Source organism: Phodopus roborovskii, unplaced genomic scaffold (genome assembly GCF_943737965.1).
Source record: "Phodopus roborovskii unplaced genomic scaffold, PHOROB, whole genome shotgun sequence".
Taxonomy (NCBI): Eukaryota; Metazoa; Chordata; class Mammalia; order Rodentia; family Cricetidae; genus Phodopus; species Phodopus roborovskii.
The window spans coordinates 27,179,460-27,198,493 of record NW_026126459.1 but is presented as its reverse complement, the minus strand read 5'-3'; the positions used below and the strand labels follow the sequence as shown (position 1 = coordinate 27,198,493).

The 19,034-nt window shown below is 37.7% G+C and overlaps 1 protein-coding gene across 1 annotated transcript in view; it reads right to left on the bottom strand.

The window, feature by feature from the left end:
- The window catches only part of LOC127226187 (DNA excision repair protein ERCC-5), a 63,235-nt gene that overhangs the window by 37,971 nt on the left and 6,230 nt on the right, over positions 1-19,034 (bottom strand). Inside the window, exons 3-10 of the mRNA XM_051190110.1 lie at positions 15,085-15,211; positions 14,020-14,115; positions 13,410-13,514; positions 13,099-13,193; positions 9,242-9,374; positions 6,822-6,908; positions 5,165-5,261; positions 3,711-3,942 (exon numbers count right to left, since the gene is read on the bottom strand). Coding sequence (XP_051046067.1) covers positions 3,711-3,942; positions 5,165-5,261; positions 6,822-6,908; positions 9,242-9,374; positions 13,099-13,193; positions 13,410-13,514; positions 14,020-14,115; positions 15,085-15,211 — 972 coding nt within the window. The remainder of the gene's footprint in view (positions 1-3,710; positions 3,943-5,164; positions 5,262-6,821; positions 6,909-9,241; positions 9,375-13,098; positions 13,194-13,409; positions 13,515-14,019; positions 14,116-15,084; positions 15,212-19,034) is intronic.

The window sequence follows — 19,034 nt, the reverse complement described above, 5'->3', positions numbered from 1 at the left end:
CAGCCGGAATCGCTGCCACACGGGCTCGAAAAAGAGAAACACCGCGCTGAGGCACTTCCGGTGAGGACCTGGCCTCCGAGAAGAAAAGCGAAACTTAAACATGGCGGCGGTGAGAGGGGCAGGGACTCTTCAGCCCAAAAGTTGGCACGTCTAACAGAACCAGAACTAAGGACCGGCGCGGGCGACACAAGCACCCAACTCCTCCTGTGGAGCTTGATTTTTACCGGGAGTGAGGGTCTCGCGTTGACGCGTGACGTATAAATCCTGCGCCAGAACGCTTCGGATGTCGGTACAGCCTTGCAATCAAGGGTCTCGCGTTGACGCGTGACGTATAAATCCTGCGCCAGAACGCTTCGGATGTCGGTACAGCCTTGCAATCAAGTGTCAACGCCCCTTACCTGAACCATACAATTACCATGTATTCAGGACAGAATTCATGTTGAATTCAAAATTCACATGTTGAGCACATAATTCCAAGTACTTCAAAATGTGCTTGTATCCAAACTGATTTTTAAAAGTGATTTTCTAAAACAATGAGGCCATTAGGGACCTAAGGGTACAGGAACCAGAATTTAGCAAATCCATTTCCGTGCCTAACATAGCCATGATAAACAATAGAACACAAATATGCAGACATGTTTGAGTCCATAGATTTGATTCCACCACCACCACAAACAGAGAGACTATCGGTAGCCTCTAATCCAGTATGACTATTAACCTTTTAAGGGAGTTGGAACACAAACATGAAGAGGTCCGCAAAGGAAAGTCTATATAGGAGAATAAAATGGATGAGCACCTGCAAGTCTAAGAGACAAAAAAATCAAACTTGCCAAGGCACTGTAGTGATCTACAGAACTGTGAGGAAAGAAACTTGTTTTGAAGAACCCCCGTTGCTGGTATTTTATGATAGTTCTAACAAACCAAGATTCTCTATAACCCTGGAGAAGTTGATTCACCAGTGAGAGCCTCCTTTTTAGCTGACATGTGTGTTAGGGATTCTGAATTTATATGTGAAACACATAATAAGTGGTTCCATGAAGATTAAGGGTACTATTATTTCATTAAGTGGAAGATGGGCAGAGTAGAAATGCTAAGAGTGAAATGAGTTAAATAATATAGATCTTGGAACAGTTGCCTGAGCTCATCCCATGTGTGGAACAAAGCAACTTGGGAAACATTACAGGCACTACACAAGCTTGATATGATGGGATATAGCACTGTAATGGGTGTAGTAGTAGATAGAGGAATCATTGCTAGGTTTTTTTTTTTTTTTAAGAGCTGGATTAAAAAACAAAGCCCATGTGTCTATTTGAGTATTAAGCATGCTTTTAAAGCCACAGCAATGTGTTTTGAATATGAAATGTTTTTGAAGGAATAACAACCAAGGAGTGTATATTTGATATAACAGATATTTGCTCTTTTCAAGGTCTAATGGGTTCTATGAATTAATCAATTAAAGCACATTTACAAAATAATAATTATAACAAATATCTTCCAACCACTATGCTAAATACTACACACAGTACGATATTTGTTCTCTAAAACCACTATCAAAGAGGACATCATTTCACAGATGAAATTATAGCAATTTCAGAGCCAATTGGTATCCTTCATTAGAAGACCTATGAAGATCTCTAAGGGTTGACTAAGATATCAAATAGAGCTGGAATTTTACTAATTTGCGAGGAGAATTATAAAGGAACTCTTACCTACATACCCTGAAAAAAAAAGAAAAAAAAACTCTTGCACTGAACCCAAACATTACTGTGCTTTAAGTGACTTCCAAATTTGTAAGATGAAGTTTTAGGTGATCATGTGTCAATCACTGTTTTTATAACGCATATGATCAATATGCAGGAAATAAACTCTTCCTATTGTCCCTGCTGTATACATTTTATTTTGTATTTTTATCCTTTTGTCTTGGTTCTTCAAACCCATTTCTTTGAAATACTCAACCTATTAAAAAACAGCTTATATTTAAAACACACTTGATTCACAAAAATTTCAACCTCATTTTGTTCAAACTAATATAAGAAATTTTCTATTCCCTGTCATGAAGTGTTAAGAGAACCAGTACCCAGGTACTTGAGAAATAGCAAGTATAGAGTAGAAGTCATCACCTTCCACATTGTTTCACTGATTATTAAAAACTACAAGATATTTCTTATTACATGGAATTGACAAATTATCATATACACACAAATACAAGAATATTCCCTAGCAAAAATACACACTCATTAACACTTGCATGATTAAAAGTAGAAAACAAAACTTTATTTGATGAAAACATTTTAAAAGTTCCAGTATGAAGTAACAAAAATCAATAACCTACAAATCATTCATTCCTTTGCATTTCAAGCTAAATAATCTCTTCAGAAATATGACCATTTTGTAATATATATATACCTTTCTGTAGGCTAGACATGTATGAGTGGATAAATGGATATAAAATTCAAGAAAAAATGAAAATTTTTAAAAATAAAAATCTGAAACGTCCCCTTGAGGTGTATTGCAATATGTTCCAACATACCCAGCACCTTGCACCAAATTACTGATTTGAGTCCTGGAATGAGCTTATTACACGAAAGAACAATATCCTAGAATTCTGTGAGTCACACATTGGCAGCAAATAGAAAAACGACAGAAAATAAAGACAAGCTCAAGTATTGAATTCACACTTCTAAAATATTTAACACATCCTTCAAACAACTAATTGTTTGGATGTTTCACAAAAGGAAATGGCTCAGAGTTGAGAATACAATAGTGTTGTCCTCAGAGTGACCTAGACATTGCCAATGTGTCTTCAGTACTGTTGTTAATACATGACTCCATTAAGAGACCAAATAGCAAATCTCACTGCACATATTGCATGGATATAGAAACTTTGGATTCCAAGTGCTCTTTAGCTATATCTCTAAAACAAGGTTTGTTCTAGACCTGAAGACATCATTCAAGACCTATACTTCTTGTAACTATTTCATAGCCATGTGCCAAACCAAGGGAATCAGAATCAATGTCGTAAGTCACCTGCCTATATGTGGAGAAAGGTCAGTTTCTTGAGTATTTTCTGTTTTTTTGTTGAGAATCCTGAGACAGTTATTTGGGAAAGCTAAGAGGTGAAATGAATACTGCTAGCACTGAAAAAAAAAATAACTAGATTGGCAAGATAATTTTAAATGAGTTTTAACATGAACAAAAGCTACAATTTTAAAAAAACCCATTTTTTTTAAGGGAAGACAGTGACTTGCAAATTGGTCTTGGGAATCAAAGTATCTGTAATAAATGACTGGGGATCAAGTTTCAAGAAATCACTCCATGTTTTAATAGTTCAAGTTTTGATGATGTTAAATGCATTTGTATCTTTGTTTTGAAGCAGTTGTGATTTTATTGGATTTTGTGAAGCCCCTTGTCCAGATTGTTTATCTACTTTTAACTTTTAAAGAGCAGTAATCTGTGCCTACCTGCCTATAAATTTGAAGCCATCCGTTGTAACACTATGTAAGCTTATTTACTGAAGAACTACAGGTTATGCTTTGTACCACAAGATCTGATTCTATTGATAGACTTAATAAAACTATCCTCTGCCTTAATGCAGTCCTGTACATAACAGCTGTGTGGGTAATACCAGTGGTTCAGTTCCCAGGATGGTCAGTCATTGCCATTGTAATCACTGTAACTGTGGTAGCCACTATTCCTTCTCTCATTAATACTAGACATCTTCTTCCATGCTGAGTCCTGATGGAAGCTAGCACTGAAGGACCTGCCCAGACGCCCATGCTGCTTCTTGGAGATATTGTCTTCACTCTCAGATTTGGCAATTCCTTGGGCATGTGTGGGAGGCTGTGATTCTTGTCTAATGGTTCCAAATGGAAAGTTCCAAAAGCCAAATCTTTGCCAACTGAGTCTCTGGAATGCTATGATACAATGCAAATTTCCTCCAACCTGAGAAGGACAAAAGAAAAAAGGATGAAGACAATAAAAAAAAAAAAAATACTCACCGGGCAGTGGGGGTGGGTAGGGTGAGGGGTGGGGTGCATGCCTTTAATCCCAGCACTCGGGAGGCAGAGGCAGGTGGGTCTCTGTGAGTTCAAGGCCAGCCTGGTCTTCAAAGAGAGTTCCAAGACAGTCTCGAAACCTACAGAGAAGTCCTGTCTCCAAAACAAAACAAAACAAACAAAAATAAGTTTCTGGGGTCTTCGTTGACTCCCTTGGGATGATGATGTTGTTCTTTTAGATGTCTGGAAACACTTTTCTATTCTGCATTCATCAGAGCACATTAACATACTCAGCTTTCCTGACAGCTGTCTTTACAATATAACAAAGTCTTTAGGGGACACAGTACTCCTCTTACAGACTAGACTCAGTATAGTCATGGCCTCATACACCTAACACACACTAAGATCATGCCTTACCCTTTTCTCTGTGTGTGTTCTCTCTCTTCTCCTCTCCTCTCCTCTCCTGCCCTCTTCTACTCCTCTACTCTTCTCTCTTCTCCTCCCCTCCCATCCCCTCCTCTCCTCAAAACTCATCCTATTCCCCCCTCACGTGTGTGAGCGAGTGTGTGTGTGTGTGTGTGTGTGTGTGTGTGTGTGTGTGTGCAGACAAAAATCTCTATATCTCAGGCTGGTGTGGAAATCATTATCCTCCTATCTAAGAACTGAGATTACAAGCATGTGCCACCACACCCAGTTTCATTTATTTTTTTATCAACAGGTTTATAGCAAAAGGATATCTACTCAATTTATACTATATCTGCTTCTAAGAGCTGCTTTCTACGGCCATGTCTGTACACATGGCTCTGCCTTGAGATCATAATTTACCCAAGTTGGGCCAAGACTATCAAACTCAACCAAGGCAGGTAAGTTTCAATCTATACCTGAAAATAAGTCATAAATTGAAAGTTAGTCTGCAAGAAATGCATATTCAAGTAAAGCACTGTGAGCACAACATGATTAACATACTGAGCCACTTGGCTTCTACCATTACTGCAGTACTGGGTGTCATTTCCTTAAGACCATCCTCCTTGGCCTGGAATTTAAAGTTAGCCTGTGTCCTTAAAATAAGTCTTACTTTTCTGACTAAGGCTGTTAGAACCTGATTTCTGTTATTTACCACTGCATTTTGGTCATTTGGGAAGTGGCTTCCAATGTAGTAGTGTTCTTACCTTCTTTGTTTTCCGGAACTGCAGCCCTCTTTCTAGATGACGGATATCTAAGAATTCTGGATTTTGAGTGTTTAGGTCAGTGACAATATCTGCCCATCTACAGTAAGAAAAAGGACAGCTTTCTTTAGGCCCAAAGTATCACTGTATTAAAGCTTTTTCCAAGAGCAAGTAGCCACAATATATTACAACAGTAATCGATGATTATTCTTTTAGGTTGCATTATCCCATCCACTAGCTTTTAAAAGCTTCTCTTTCTGTGACAGATGTGGTTATCCAATTCCTGTCAATGTACTCAGTTTATAATTTGTTTCTATTCTTACATACCAACATACCAAATAATATCTTGCAGGCTAAAGCAGTGGCATGCCACATTTTCTATTATAATCAACTCAATTTATTTTCTCATGGTGGGACATGGGGTGGGATTGTATATGTTATACAAGCTGGCCTTGAACCCCTTGGGTCACATGATCCTTTTGCCTCGTTTACTAATATGTCACTATGTGTCTAGTTAAATTTCTGAAAGAATTCAATAATAATCTTTCCACTAATGTACAAAAATGGTTGTGGGGAAAAATCAAAGGATATACAAATATATACAAATAACAGGTAAATTTTGTAGAGAAGTGAAAATCAAGGTCTAAATGGGAAAATCGGGAATTTTTAAAACTATGACCAGCAATAACTTGAAAATGAAATTTTTAATCAATCTATGATATGGAGAGCTATCTAAAGGACATGTGTGATTTTATACTGAAATATCGAAAGAAGTTATGATTATGTGGTGATACAGTTCCTTGATGTTAGTTTGTAATATTCCATGTCATTATGACGTTATTTCTCCCTAAAGTAAACCATGAATTCTAAAGATTCTATCAGTCTGTGTGTATGTACAGGCAATAGAGAGAGGACATGGGGGATAGATAGACAGACAGACAGACAGGGAAGGGGGGAGGGAGAAGGTGTACAGGCACATGGCATGTACATGCCACAGTGGATGTGTGGGGCTTGGAAGATGACTATCAGCAATTGGTTTTCTCCTTCTACCCTGTGGATTCCAGGAACCAAACTTAGATCATCAGGCCTGCATGCAAGCAAGCACCTAAATATGCCAAGACACATCACCAGTCCTAAAAATTTATTTTAATCAAATATGCACCAGGATTTTTGGCAGAAATAATCTAATTCTAAATATTTAGAGAATTTTTGTTGTTGTTGCTGTTCAAGACAGGGCTTCTCTGTGTAGCTCTGGCTGTCCTGGAACTTGCTTTGTAGACCAGGCTGGCCTTGAACTCACAGAGATCCACCTACATCTGATGGGACTAAAGGTATGCACAATCATGTCCAACTTGAAAAGAAATTCTTAGTATGTTACTTAAATGGAAAAGCAAGACAAAAAAAAAAGATAGAATTTCATCTGCATAAAATTCCCAAACAGGAAACAGAACTGTCTGGCTATAGGGCTAGAGAGAAATAAAACATAGCAGATTTTTTTTTTTTTTTTTTTTTGTGGCAGGGTTGCACTGTGACTGGCCAATGACCACACAGATGTGCACATATATCTGCATGCATCTAGTTAAAACTATTTTGGTCTGTGATTTCAGTGAAAGGAATATTACACAAATTAAAGAGAAAAATAAAAGCTACTAAAACATACCTTTTACAGTGAATAGCAGGATGTTTTCTACTTGACTCTCCAATTAAAATCCAATATTCTACTTCCTGTGGTGAGAGAGGGCCCCTGCTAAACAGAAAATACATTCACAGTCAGCTTGATAAATGGCATTCACTTCCCAAAATGTGCTGTTCCAATTATGTATTGATAAAAACCAAAACAAACAAACAAACAAAAAAAAAGCACTAAAACTAAAGAGATGGCTACCAACATTTTGGTTTGGACCATTCAAGAAATCCTTGAATTAGATTTAAGCCTTAGTTATTTCCATATTCAAAATGGAGGGTCAAAATGTTTTAATGGATTACCCCCTGTTTCAGAGGGGAGAACATCCTAAGCAACGCCCTTCACCTATTCTTTTTATCATGATGCATCCAAGTTTGTAGCAGCATCCTAAAGTGACAATGGCCTAGAGGTAGGGGATGATGATTTTAAACAATGTTCCAGTCTCACTCCTGGAAATTCTAATTCAAGTCTGAAAAGGAGCCTGGAGATTTGCATAATTTTCAAGAAAAAAATTAAAATGGTTCATAGGCACAGGTATTCACTGGTGAAGAACTCCGGCAGTTAACAGAACAAAGCAATAAAAGTCAAAGCCTGTTTTGCATTTGGTAGGTACCTAAAGAAAGGGAAAGTCATATGTCAAAATCATAAAAGAAATATAACAGTGCCCCTTACTCTACAAAATGGACAGAACATTTCAGGAGTTGACAGAAAGAGCAGTTTTTTGGTTTTATTATTATTGTTGTTGTTGTTATTATTATTATTATTATTTTAACATTTATACATTTATTTGCACATATAACAAAGAATAAGAGACCATGAATTTTAAAGGGAATAGGTAAGGGGAGGAGTATAGGAAGAGTTGATGGGAGCAGAGAAAATGTAATTATACTTTAATTAAGTTTAAATCTTTTTAGAATAAATAAATCTTTAAAATTATATGCAAATAAAAAACATAAAACACATTTATCATATTGACCATAATGGCTATTCTTGGTTGTCAACTTAACTATATCTGGAGTTATCTAAAGCACCCAAAATGGAGGGGTACTCCTATGATGGACTTTCCCTCAGAAAGAGCAGTTTTACTCTTGCTCCTCATATACAAGCAGTATTCAGCCTTTCAGGTCCTCCAGCTTCTGCTAACCTGGCTCAGGTTCCCTGATGTACCATATCCAAGGACCTTTGAGTGGAACTTCATGGACCCATGGTCTCCAGAACAAAAGAAAAGTGAAGAAAAGAAAAGAAAAGCAACAACCACAAATAAAAATAAGCCCTCCTATCCTAAAGGCCAAGCCCTGTTCTCCAGCCAGACTCTAGGCTCTCACTGAAGAGATAACTTCTGAAATTCACCCCATCTCTTCCTCCTCAGTCAGCAAGCCCATGAAGTTAAGTGTTGACCAGAAAATAAGTGGGATGAAAGAGTCATGCATGGCTTCCCTTTTCAACTGTTCTCAACTGTAATCTCTGCTGTCAGGTCCCTCAAGAAGGAACTTACTAAAGAGAAAGAGTAGCATTCAAACTCAGTGCCCTTGTTTAGAATATATCTCCTTCAAAAGACAGTTCTTCCGTGTGTGTGTGTGTGTGTGTGTGTGTGTGTGTGTTTAGAGGCAAATATAACCATGAAGTTTGGTCCTGAACATCTTTCAACAAAAAAGAACTGACAACCCTACTTTTTAATGTACTTAGTTGTGCACTCATGGAGGACACTGGGGATTTTTTTTTTTTTTTAACAAAATCTCAATCGTTCAATTTTTTCAATAAAGACTCAGGAGCCAGATGCTAGGGTCAAAGCTGACAAGTTCAGAAAGGCAGAAAAAACACCCAGCTGACCTTCTTCCTCAACCATCCTCCAAGAAGCCTCTCCTCTCTCCTAACAGTCTCCAACAAATCTCCAAATCAATATCCCTCCCTTCTACTTCCTGTGTGTCTATCCATTCTCCTCACTCCTTACACTCTATGGTTACTTCCTGTGAACTTGTTTATTGCTTGCCTACTGACTTATGAAATGTTGTTTTTATTTAATCCTGTTTACAATAAGCGGAAAGGTGTGTGCTGGAGCAGGGCCATATCAGAACCAGAAACAGTTTTTTCCAGTAAATAAGGAAATCTTGGGGTTCACAGTGTAATAGAATATTTTACAATAGGAGCTAGCATGTGAATGTCCCCACACCTTTATATAATAGTCGTGAAAGTGGCCGTTCAGATGGCTTTCTCTTATAATGACTGAGCATCAGCTTCTAAGTGCATCAGTCCTGCAAAACATATGCACACTTGGTGTGAACAAAACACACCAACTTCCCAATTTCTAAGAATCTAGAACCTGTTTAATTCTTGAAAGCATTTTGTACAATACATTTTCCTAGTTAAGTGCCCATATCAAATGTGGAAATGCTTACCTGAATGCCTTATTAGCTTTAACAGGGGTTGCTTCAAAGCCAATTGGACAAAAATAATGATTTTGGCAATGATAGATATAAGCCAATGACTCATCTTTCAATCCTCGGGTCAACTTTGACAAGGCCCCTGGAGCTACAAAAGACAAAACCAGGCAAACTGAAGGCCATAAAGCATTGTCTATATTTTACACAGAGGACTAGTTAAGACACATTTGGAACACCCTGACATTCTGAGTTCCAATAAAGAATGAGAAGCTACCAATATGGGTAAAAATATAAATGAATTTACTTTTAGTTTTAGATAAACTCAGCAGCAAAACTAGTGAAACATATCCGTGCTTACCAGGCCTTCCTAAGAATACACCAAGTTGTCTACGAAATTCATTGAGTGTGTAAGACCCAGTAACTATACACAATCAAGATCTCAACTTTTCTGACTTTGGACATCTGTCACTAAGCTTCTGAATCAGCATGCCTCATCTGTCTATAAACTCCAGACATACAAACTAAGTCTACAAAAGATTTACAAAGAAACATGAAATTAGATTAAATTATAGGCATCCTAATGTCTACATGTAGTGTATACATCCCAACTTAAAACTGACTAATATATATGAATAAATACAAACTCTAAGTAAAAACAAGCTACAATAATGGTGTACAAGCACATACACACACACACACACACACACACACACACACACACACTCTCACACCTGCCACAAATTAAAACACACATTATCATTGTGTTAGCTAGTTTTGTGTCAGCTTGACACAGCTATAGTCATTTGAGAGGAGGGAACTTTGACTTATAAAATACTTCCATAAATTTTGGCTGTAGGCAAGCCTGGAGAGCATATTTTTTAAATTAGTGATTGATGTGAGGGGGCCAGCCCATTATGGATGGTGCTACCTCTGGGCTGGTAGTTCTGGGTTCTATTAAAAAGCAGTCTGAGAAGGCCATAAGGATCAGACCAGTAAGCAGCATTTCTCCATGGCCTCTACATCAGTTCCTGCTTCCAGGTCCCTGCCCTTTTCGAGTTCCTGTCTTGGCTTCCTTCAATGGACTGATTCAGGACATACCAGCCATCTCCCCAAGTTGCTCTGGTCATGGTTTTCATCACAGCAATAGAAACCCTAACTAAGATAATTGTCTTTCTACATACATCACACAGATCAAAGGCATCAGTTTTGCAGTCAGGTTCAAGTTCCATGACAACTGTTTCTCCTGATCTGTTGCCCGTCACAGTAATAGTTGTCAAGTGATTTCAAAAGTATTAGCATAAGAAACAAGTCTTTATCAGCACTCAGTACTCAAAGCCATTAACTGAGGTTTCATTAACTTGCATTCCTGGAAGAAATTAAATTATTCATTAACAAGTAGTCCATTAAAGATGGAAACCCTAAAAGCCTGAATGGTATGTTCACAGTGATGGACTTTCTGGCTACTAAAATAGCTACTGACCACCAAGAACTGCCAGTCGTATCTGCAGCAGCTCCCTGACTGCCTACGTGGGCAGGGAGTGGGGCTCTGCCAAACTGCATGCTAACATTTCTGGCTCTACTCTGAATGTACACCACAGTATTCCAAACAGACTTTAACTTTCTGGCACAGACTCGGTGGGGAGGAGTGGGGGGGGTATCCTCTCTACTAAAACCCTTACTTCTCAAGGATGAATAATGGTCAGCCATGCTGTAGGTTTGCATTGTATTTGTGCATACTTTAAAAACTGACACATGGGCAGATTAGATGAAGAGTTTTAAAAATAAATTCAGTACAGTCTTTTGTTTTATTTCTATAAACAAATATGATTGTACATAGTTTCCAGGTGGTGAATTAAGGTAAAATGCATAACTTTACTCTTCATACGCTCAAACATTGTAAAAGATTCTATAACCACCATTGTTTTAGAAAAACATCTGAAATGTTTTTTAACTGTAAAAACGTCCAATGACATTTGGATAACTGAAACTTTTGTTTTTCAATGAGACTTGAACTTGAAGCCTTTAGACATGACAGGCAAACTCTTTACCATTGAGTACATTGTTGGCTCTGATAATTTGCTGTTTTTTTAGACAGAGACTCATTCTGTGTCCCATGTACTAACCAAGCCAGACCGTGCTTAACTTCTGAGATCAAACAAAAGTGGGCTCTTCCATGGAGGTATGGCTGCAAAACAGAGCCTTACTTTGTAGGTCAGGCTTGCCTGAAACACAACATGACGCCCCAGCTGGCCTTGTATGCAAAACAATCCTGATGCCTCAGAGCCTCCTGAGTTCTGGGACTACAGGCATTGAGCCAATATGCCTGCAGCCCAGACATATGCAATAAAAGAGCAGTGGTGGTACATGCCTTTAATCCCAGCACTAGGGATGTGGAGACAGGTAGATTTCTGTGAGTTCGAGGCCAGCCTAACCTACTAAGTAAGCCCCAGGACAGTCCAAGCTACACAGAGAAACCCTGTCTCACACACACACACACACACACACACACACACAAAGGAAGAAAGAAAAGAACTTTCATTATAAATGCAATACAAAACTTCAATAGTGCAATAGTGCTGTCATAACTACTTTAATGTTCCAGATTATATTCAGGAAGAGGAAATGGATGAGAAAGTCTGCTCTCCTTGGCACTCACATCATTTTGTCTGCTGCAAGTACTCTTTACCATGTCCTACTTTTCCAGAAGCCATGAGGTGGGTTTTCTTCTATGGGATAATGTTTCTAGTTATTACATATAATATATAGCATCTATACACATGATTTCTAATAAGAGGATGTTTTTCTATTTTCCCCAGGGTACATAACATTCTTCTGATGATTTCAAGATCTGCAAATTAATTCTTAAAGCAGAGCTGTTAAAGCCAAAACAGGGCATGAGGAGTTCTGCTGCACTCTCCCCCTGTCCCACCAAGGTTCATCCTCAGGTCTCAAGTGCACACAATTATAAAATGACTGAATCTTGCCAGGCGGTGGGTAGTGGGTTCCCCCGTCAATGGTCTAGTTCCTCCAGTTCCTCATAACTTATTTGTACAGTGACTGGATGGATATAAATGCTCTTGTCCAGTTTCCTCATGGACTAGGTAGGATACGTTAGGATGGCAGGCACTGGGTCCCTCTGATTTCTTTTACTTCAGCTTAAATTTCCTATAATATATTGCCAGTCTTCTATTTGTAGAGTAGAATACACCTTTGATGTTGAGGCTAATCTCTAATCCCTATCACAATGACCTATTATTACAATTTTGAATAAAGTCTCCCATTTCAAAGAGAGTAAAAAAAGTTTCTTCTTTAACAGTACCTTACAGCTGTCTGCTCCACAAAATTCAAAGTTTATCATGACAACTGAAAAGTCAAAATCATTAAACAATACAAGTAATTCATCTATTTTATAATAAATAATCCTTAAGACCAACTTCATTAATATGTCTGTTAAAACCAAGTCTGTTTTACAACAGTGTTGTCATGTCACAGTTTGTTACCCTATAGTTTTGTGTTATCATTTGATGCCGGATCATTTGATGCCAGTCCAGCATCAAATGTCCTCCAATGCTTTCACTGTATGTTAAATGAACTGCAAATTCCATGATTTATCCTAGAAGTTTTACTGTCAAGCACACACATGCATAACAATGTTAAACAATACAAGCAAGTATCAAGATCATTGTTTATAACACGCCTTAAATTTACAAAGTGCCCTACAGATTACTATCATGATTTTCCCCTTATATAAAGAGGTATGAAAACATCAAACTATTGAGAGTTGATGTCCTAAGAAACAATATAGACAACTTCTGAGATATATTCAACTTGAAAGCTTGAACTTAGGTGGGGTGAAGTTCAGTTTCACCTACCTGTCTCTCCAGCTGTTTTGTTCTTCCCATGGGGCTTATATAGAACATAAGAACATCCTTTTACATGGAAGTGGTCATTAATTTGTCTAAACCATCTGAAAGTAAGAAGATGTGCTTATAGCAATAGTTTCATAACAAGGAAGGTCCACTGTTCTAATTGTACAGAAACCCAAGCACAGCCCACACACAGCATATCTAAGGGAACCTGGGACCCAGCACCAAAGTCCGTCTTTTACTGTCCACACACACTACAACATTACCACTTCACAGAATTCAAAATAAGAGGTTGTCTCTAAGGAGCAACTCCGTACCTCATGAGTGTTGTATTTCCAGTGAAAGGGCCAAACCTAATATCTTCAAATGGGGGTTGGAAGCCCAAAATATGTAATGCATCTTCTTGGGTAATAGGTGGGAGACTACAAAAGAAACATTTCCTTTCATTTTACAGTTCCAGTCATACTCAAATACAATCTGCCTCAGTGTTATTATACAGGTTTAGCTTGGAAATAGTTTTAGCAGTGTTTTTCATATTTATTTTACTGAAAAGAACACATGCAAATATTTTAAGCTAAAAGGCTTAAAGCAACATGCACATTTTTTTCCTCAGGTTATAAAAAAATCTACTCTCAAAGTCTTCCATTATTAAAAAAAAAAAAGGTACCTTCTTTTTTGTTGGTTTTTGTTTGTTTGTTTTGTTTGTTTGTTTGTTTGTTTGTTTGTTTTTCTTGAGCCAGGTCAACCTATGTAGCCCTGGCTATTCTGAAACTCACTATGTAGACCAGCATGACCTCAAATTTACCGAGATCTGCCTGCCTCTACTTCCCAAATGCTAGGATTAAAAATATGTGCTACCATACCCAGTTTCCTTCTAACTACTTTCAAAGATGGAGTTTGATAATAGCAATAACCTGGCTTACTTACTTCCCAGCTCCCATTGTGCTGTATAAGAAATTCCAACAAGAAATTAATGAGGAGATACCACATGAAGTCTTATATTGTGGCCGGCTTATGCAGTACCTAAGGAATCAAACAGTTTCTTCACTCAAATGAATACCAAACAAGAAGAACAGAAATATCATTTTGTGGATGATTTAAAATGTGATCATGAAACAAACTTTAATGCAGTATAAAATTATTCATTTAAAATATTTCTTACTTACTAAACACAATACAGACAGTAAAAATCATCTATTTTATCAAGAAGAGCTGCATTATGGCTAGCAACCTACTAAAGCACATTTTATTCAAACCAAGAAAGGAATTATTGGTATATAAATTCTGATATCAACTACTCAAATTTCTATGTGAATGCGCAGTTGAGTGGGTACTTTGCCACTTCTCAAATACTAGAGAAAGAAAGCAAATCATTTTCCCTTCGTGTCAAGAGGTTCAGAAATTTTTCTACTCAGACCAAAGAACATCCCTTTATTACCCACCACATCAATATGAATGCCTGGGCAGGGAACCTCAGAGCAGAGCTGTCACTGAGGATTTAAAAGGAAAACACAAAATCCCCCAGAGAGAGAGACAGAGACAAAAAGGGAAAGATAGATATTCTAAATTGAGACTAAAGGGCCATGACAAGCAAGCACAAATATGGTTAGCTTTTAGAACATTTCTAGGAAATGATAGTTTAGTCGGGAAGTTATACATAAAAGAAATAATAGGTGTGGCAATAAATATGGTACCAGTCATTTCTTTGAAAACTCAACAAAGAACAACCAGCCAAACTTAAGTATCATCCAAAGTAGCTTACCAGTGGGAGGATTCACAAAATGAGACTGATGGCCAGGTGAGTCTAGGAAATACCGGCCCAGCTCAATTAGTCTACTTCCAAAATCTGAGATATACCTAAAGTACTTAGACACAATCTTAGAACTAAAGGTGTTCATAATAAATATAATTTATTACCTTACACCCAGAAAACTTAATGTCAAATTAGCTATTTTTTAAGAATAGAGAGTAAAAACTGACATGGCCACTTACCATCGTCTGAGGTCTAACACTTTCCGCTGCTTAACATCCTCGAGAGCAGGATACTGAGGACACTCCCTCTGATGCCGCCCTTTTTTATCTGAAGCTTTTTTCTTAGAAATTTGTTTCTTTGCGCTGCCTACAGTACACAAGAATGAAACGGGGAAAATGCTCAGATGAAATAAAGCACCACACCAGAAGGTAAAACAGAATTAGAGAAGAACTGCTAGGCTTTCTGAAAACAGTATTTGCAACCACCCCGAAGTAATGTCTGTGATTTCAATATAGTACTCTTCCCTAGAAAGACAGCAAGAAGAGAATTAAAAACAATCTGAACCACCAGAAATGTTTCCCTATCAAGATCATACCCAAGTCCAGAGCTAGTCTCTTAGAGCTGGTAAAATAAGCAGGCCAAAAATCTTTAATCACATCTACAACTTCATGTTATCAACAGGAAAGAGTTAAACTTGACCACTTTGCTGAAATGGAATCCTTTCTATAAAACAGGAAAACCCAATTAACATAATTCTATTAAGACATGGATCATGCATGATGACATTCTGTCTAATAATAACTCCAGGCCCCAGAGACTTCAAGATGAATTTAGAGTGAAGCATGTGTTACATTATTAAAATAAAATGCTGCACTAGGAACCAGAATGCAAAACATGGTGTCCTTTGTATGTGCCCCACTCACACACAAGCACACACACACACACACACACACACACACACACAATATTTTTCCAAAGACATGGAATGACTGCCCACTGGGGAGGGAGAGATATGGAAAATGGACAATAGAGGCAAAAGTGAGAGGGAACATTTGCCTTGTTTAACTTTGATACATTCATTTATTGATGAACCATGTTGATATTTTATCCACTCAAAATAATATACATATTAAAATATTAATAATGCACCCAGCTGATTTTGTTAAAATGCTAACATTCCTTTCAGCTATACTCAGTTACGTTAATATCTACCTGACATCATCTATTTTAAATGAAATAATCAAATCTCATACAAAAATTAATTAAGGTTAATATTTTATTTTTGTGTTATTAAACACAGATTATGTAGACATAATACATGTTTACAGACTCATGGCAGGAAGAAAGAAATGTCAAAGTAGAAGCTAGAATATAACATACAAAATGACCTTTGTCCACTACTCTGTACCATTACCCTATCCTTTCTTTCCAAACCTACCCACAAAACACTCACATAGCCCTTTCCCATTACACACATGCATTAACTACCCTGGAACGAAAATAAAGGAAAACACAGAGCAGTGTGTAATGTAATGGCATGCACCTGTAATTCCAGTACTAAAAAATACTGAAGCAGGGAGATTAAGAATTATAGACGAGGTGGGGAGTATGGGGGGGAAGCTGGTTTAGCAGTTAAGAGCACTGGCTGCTCTGCTCTTGCAGAGGACTTGGGTTCAGTCCCACATGGTGGATAACAACCATCTATAACTCCAGTTTCAGGATAACTCCAGTTTTAGGATCCACCATGTTCTTCTAGCCTCTGAGAATATCAGGCATATGAATAGGACACAGACATCATGTAGGCAAAACACCCATACACATCAAATAAAAATAAAATAAAAAAATTTAAATGAAAATAATTACAGGCCAGACTGGAGTACAGAGCCAGACTGCTGTCTCCAGAATATAGAGAAGGGGGAGAGGTAGCAAACAAAGGAAGGAAGAAACACCATTGTTTTTCCTTACAGAAACACAAGACAGAATCCTGAGCAACAACCATCAAATGAGGTAAGAAGGAACCTGAAAACAGTAAAGTTACCAAAGAGAGGCCCAAATTCTGTGTGTAAATGTGGCCTAAACCTTGTTCTAATACCTGGACCACACATGCACAGAGCAGACCCCAAGAAAGACAGCCAGGACTAATAGCCCAATCCAAGAACAGATTTGTCTTTAAAAGACAAAGATTGCAGATTCAGGTCAATCAGAAACAGAGATACAGAAAGAGAGACAGAGAAAAAAGAGACAGAGACAAAGACAGGGACAGGGAGGGAAGAAGAGAGGAGAGTGAGATTGATTGATTGCTTGCTTGCTTGCTGCTTGCTTGCTTGCTTGCTTGCTTGCTTGCTTATATACCAGAGTTGATACAACAGGACATCCAGGACACAATCCAAAATGATAAAGTGTATGAGAAAGCTAAGAAATGATAAGGAAAAGATAAGGCCAATTCTGACCTAACCCATATTTTAAAATCTGCAGAATTTGAAGTATGTATTATAACTGTGCTAGGTATAGATAAAATGTTCTAGTAATAAATGATGACACCATGGCTCTGGAAGTAAGAAACAAAGGCTGTAAAGCAATGTAACTTCTACATCTAAAAGTAAAGAATGGGAAAGGAGGTGCCACACAAACAACAATCAAAAGAAAGCTGGAACAACTATGTCAATATCAAGTGGTTTTCATAAAGACAGTTAATGAAACACACGCTGTCTTAGTAAAAAGACATTTTTTTTTCACTGATGCAAGGTCTTGCCATGTGTCCTGGGTTAGCCTGGACCTCACTATGTGTGTATCCCTGGCTATCGTCAATCTCACCATCCTTATGCTTCAACCTCCAGAGTGTGGGAATTCCTGGCAAGTGCCACCAGGCCTGGTTAAAAGGGGTCAATTCTTGAAGAAAGCATAAAGATTGCACATGTGCGTTTTCCTAGTAACAGGGCTTCAAATCACAACAATGGAGAGTAGAGAGCACCAAGAAGCTGTCTTCTACCTAGGCAACAACTGCAATGGCAGGTGATATGCTGGAACTCTGGAGACTTCTGGAAGGGTGACACATTTTAAGGAAAGGACTGAAAAGAAGTAACACTTTATTTTGGTCAGTTTCATGCACAGCAAGGTAACTAATACTTATTCCCCCAAGCCACTGATCAGCAACTGTAAATGTTATTGGGTCACCTAGAGCATCGGGTTGGGCAAAGGGGATCAGGAGTGAAGAATGAGTCATCACTAAAGACCCTACAGATACTAAAGGAAAAGTATACCTTCAGGTTCCCAAATGGGACAACAAAATTATCAATAAGGAAATTCCATAATTATAGCTAGAAATGTTTACATCCCACTACAAACTCACAGAAAACAGGAGAAAGTACTCCCCAGCTTGTTTTAAGGGACCTGAATAGTACTATAAGCCCTAAAGCAAAATATTTTTTAGGAGGCCAATGCCTTATCCATTAGGCTACTGGGGCTCTGCAAAACATTAAAAAAAAAAAAAAAAAAAGACATACTGCACATAAATACTGGCACTAACAAAGCATGTCAGTCCCCCGAGGATTACAGAGTCACACAACAATCTCTGAAACAACTGACTTTGAAATGCACAAACAGACACAGTGGTTTTACTTAAAAAAAAAAAAAAAAAAAATCAGAGTGACTAGAAGCAAAATAAAAATCCTAGCTCTATCTGGTTGTACAACTTTGGGCAAGAGATTTATCCTGTCAATTTCTTCATCTATACAACAAGCACAGCACAGCAGCACATACTTCATGTACTCCCTGCATTACCATTAACTCAAGGGTGAAAACCGCACCCTAAGTGACACCATCCTCCTACATTCCAAGTACCCAGCCTATTCAGTGTAGATAGCGGACTTTCTTGGGTACTCAAATCTTGCTGTTGTCACTTTTTAAAGCAGATACTAAAAGGTATTTGTTTTTATTCCCAGTGATTTAGAATTCACGTCCATATTTTAGTAATTGTAATGAATATGTATTTCCATATCTATAACCATTCTTATTTCTACCTCTATCTTAATATATAACTACATAATAGTATACAAAATACATAAATATACACTAAATCTTAGATACAGAATGTTTGATTATATATTTAATCCTTATGTAGTCCTGTTAAAATTTTGCCATGACAAAGAATTCTATATTTATAGGTTCACTGTTATCTAAAACATTTTTT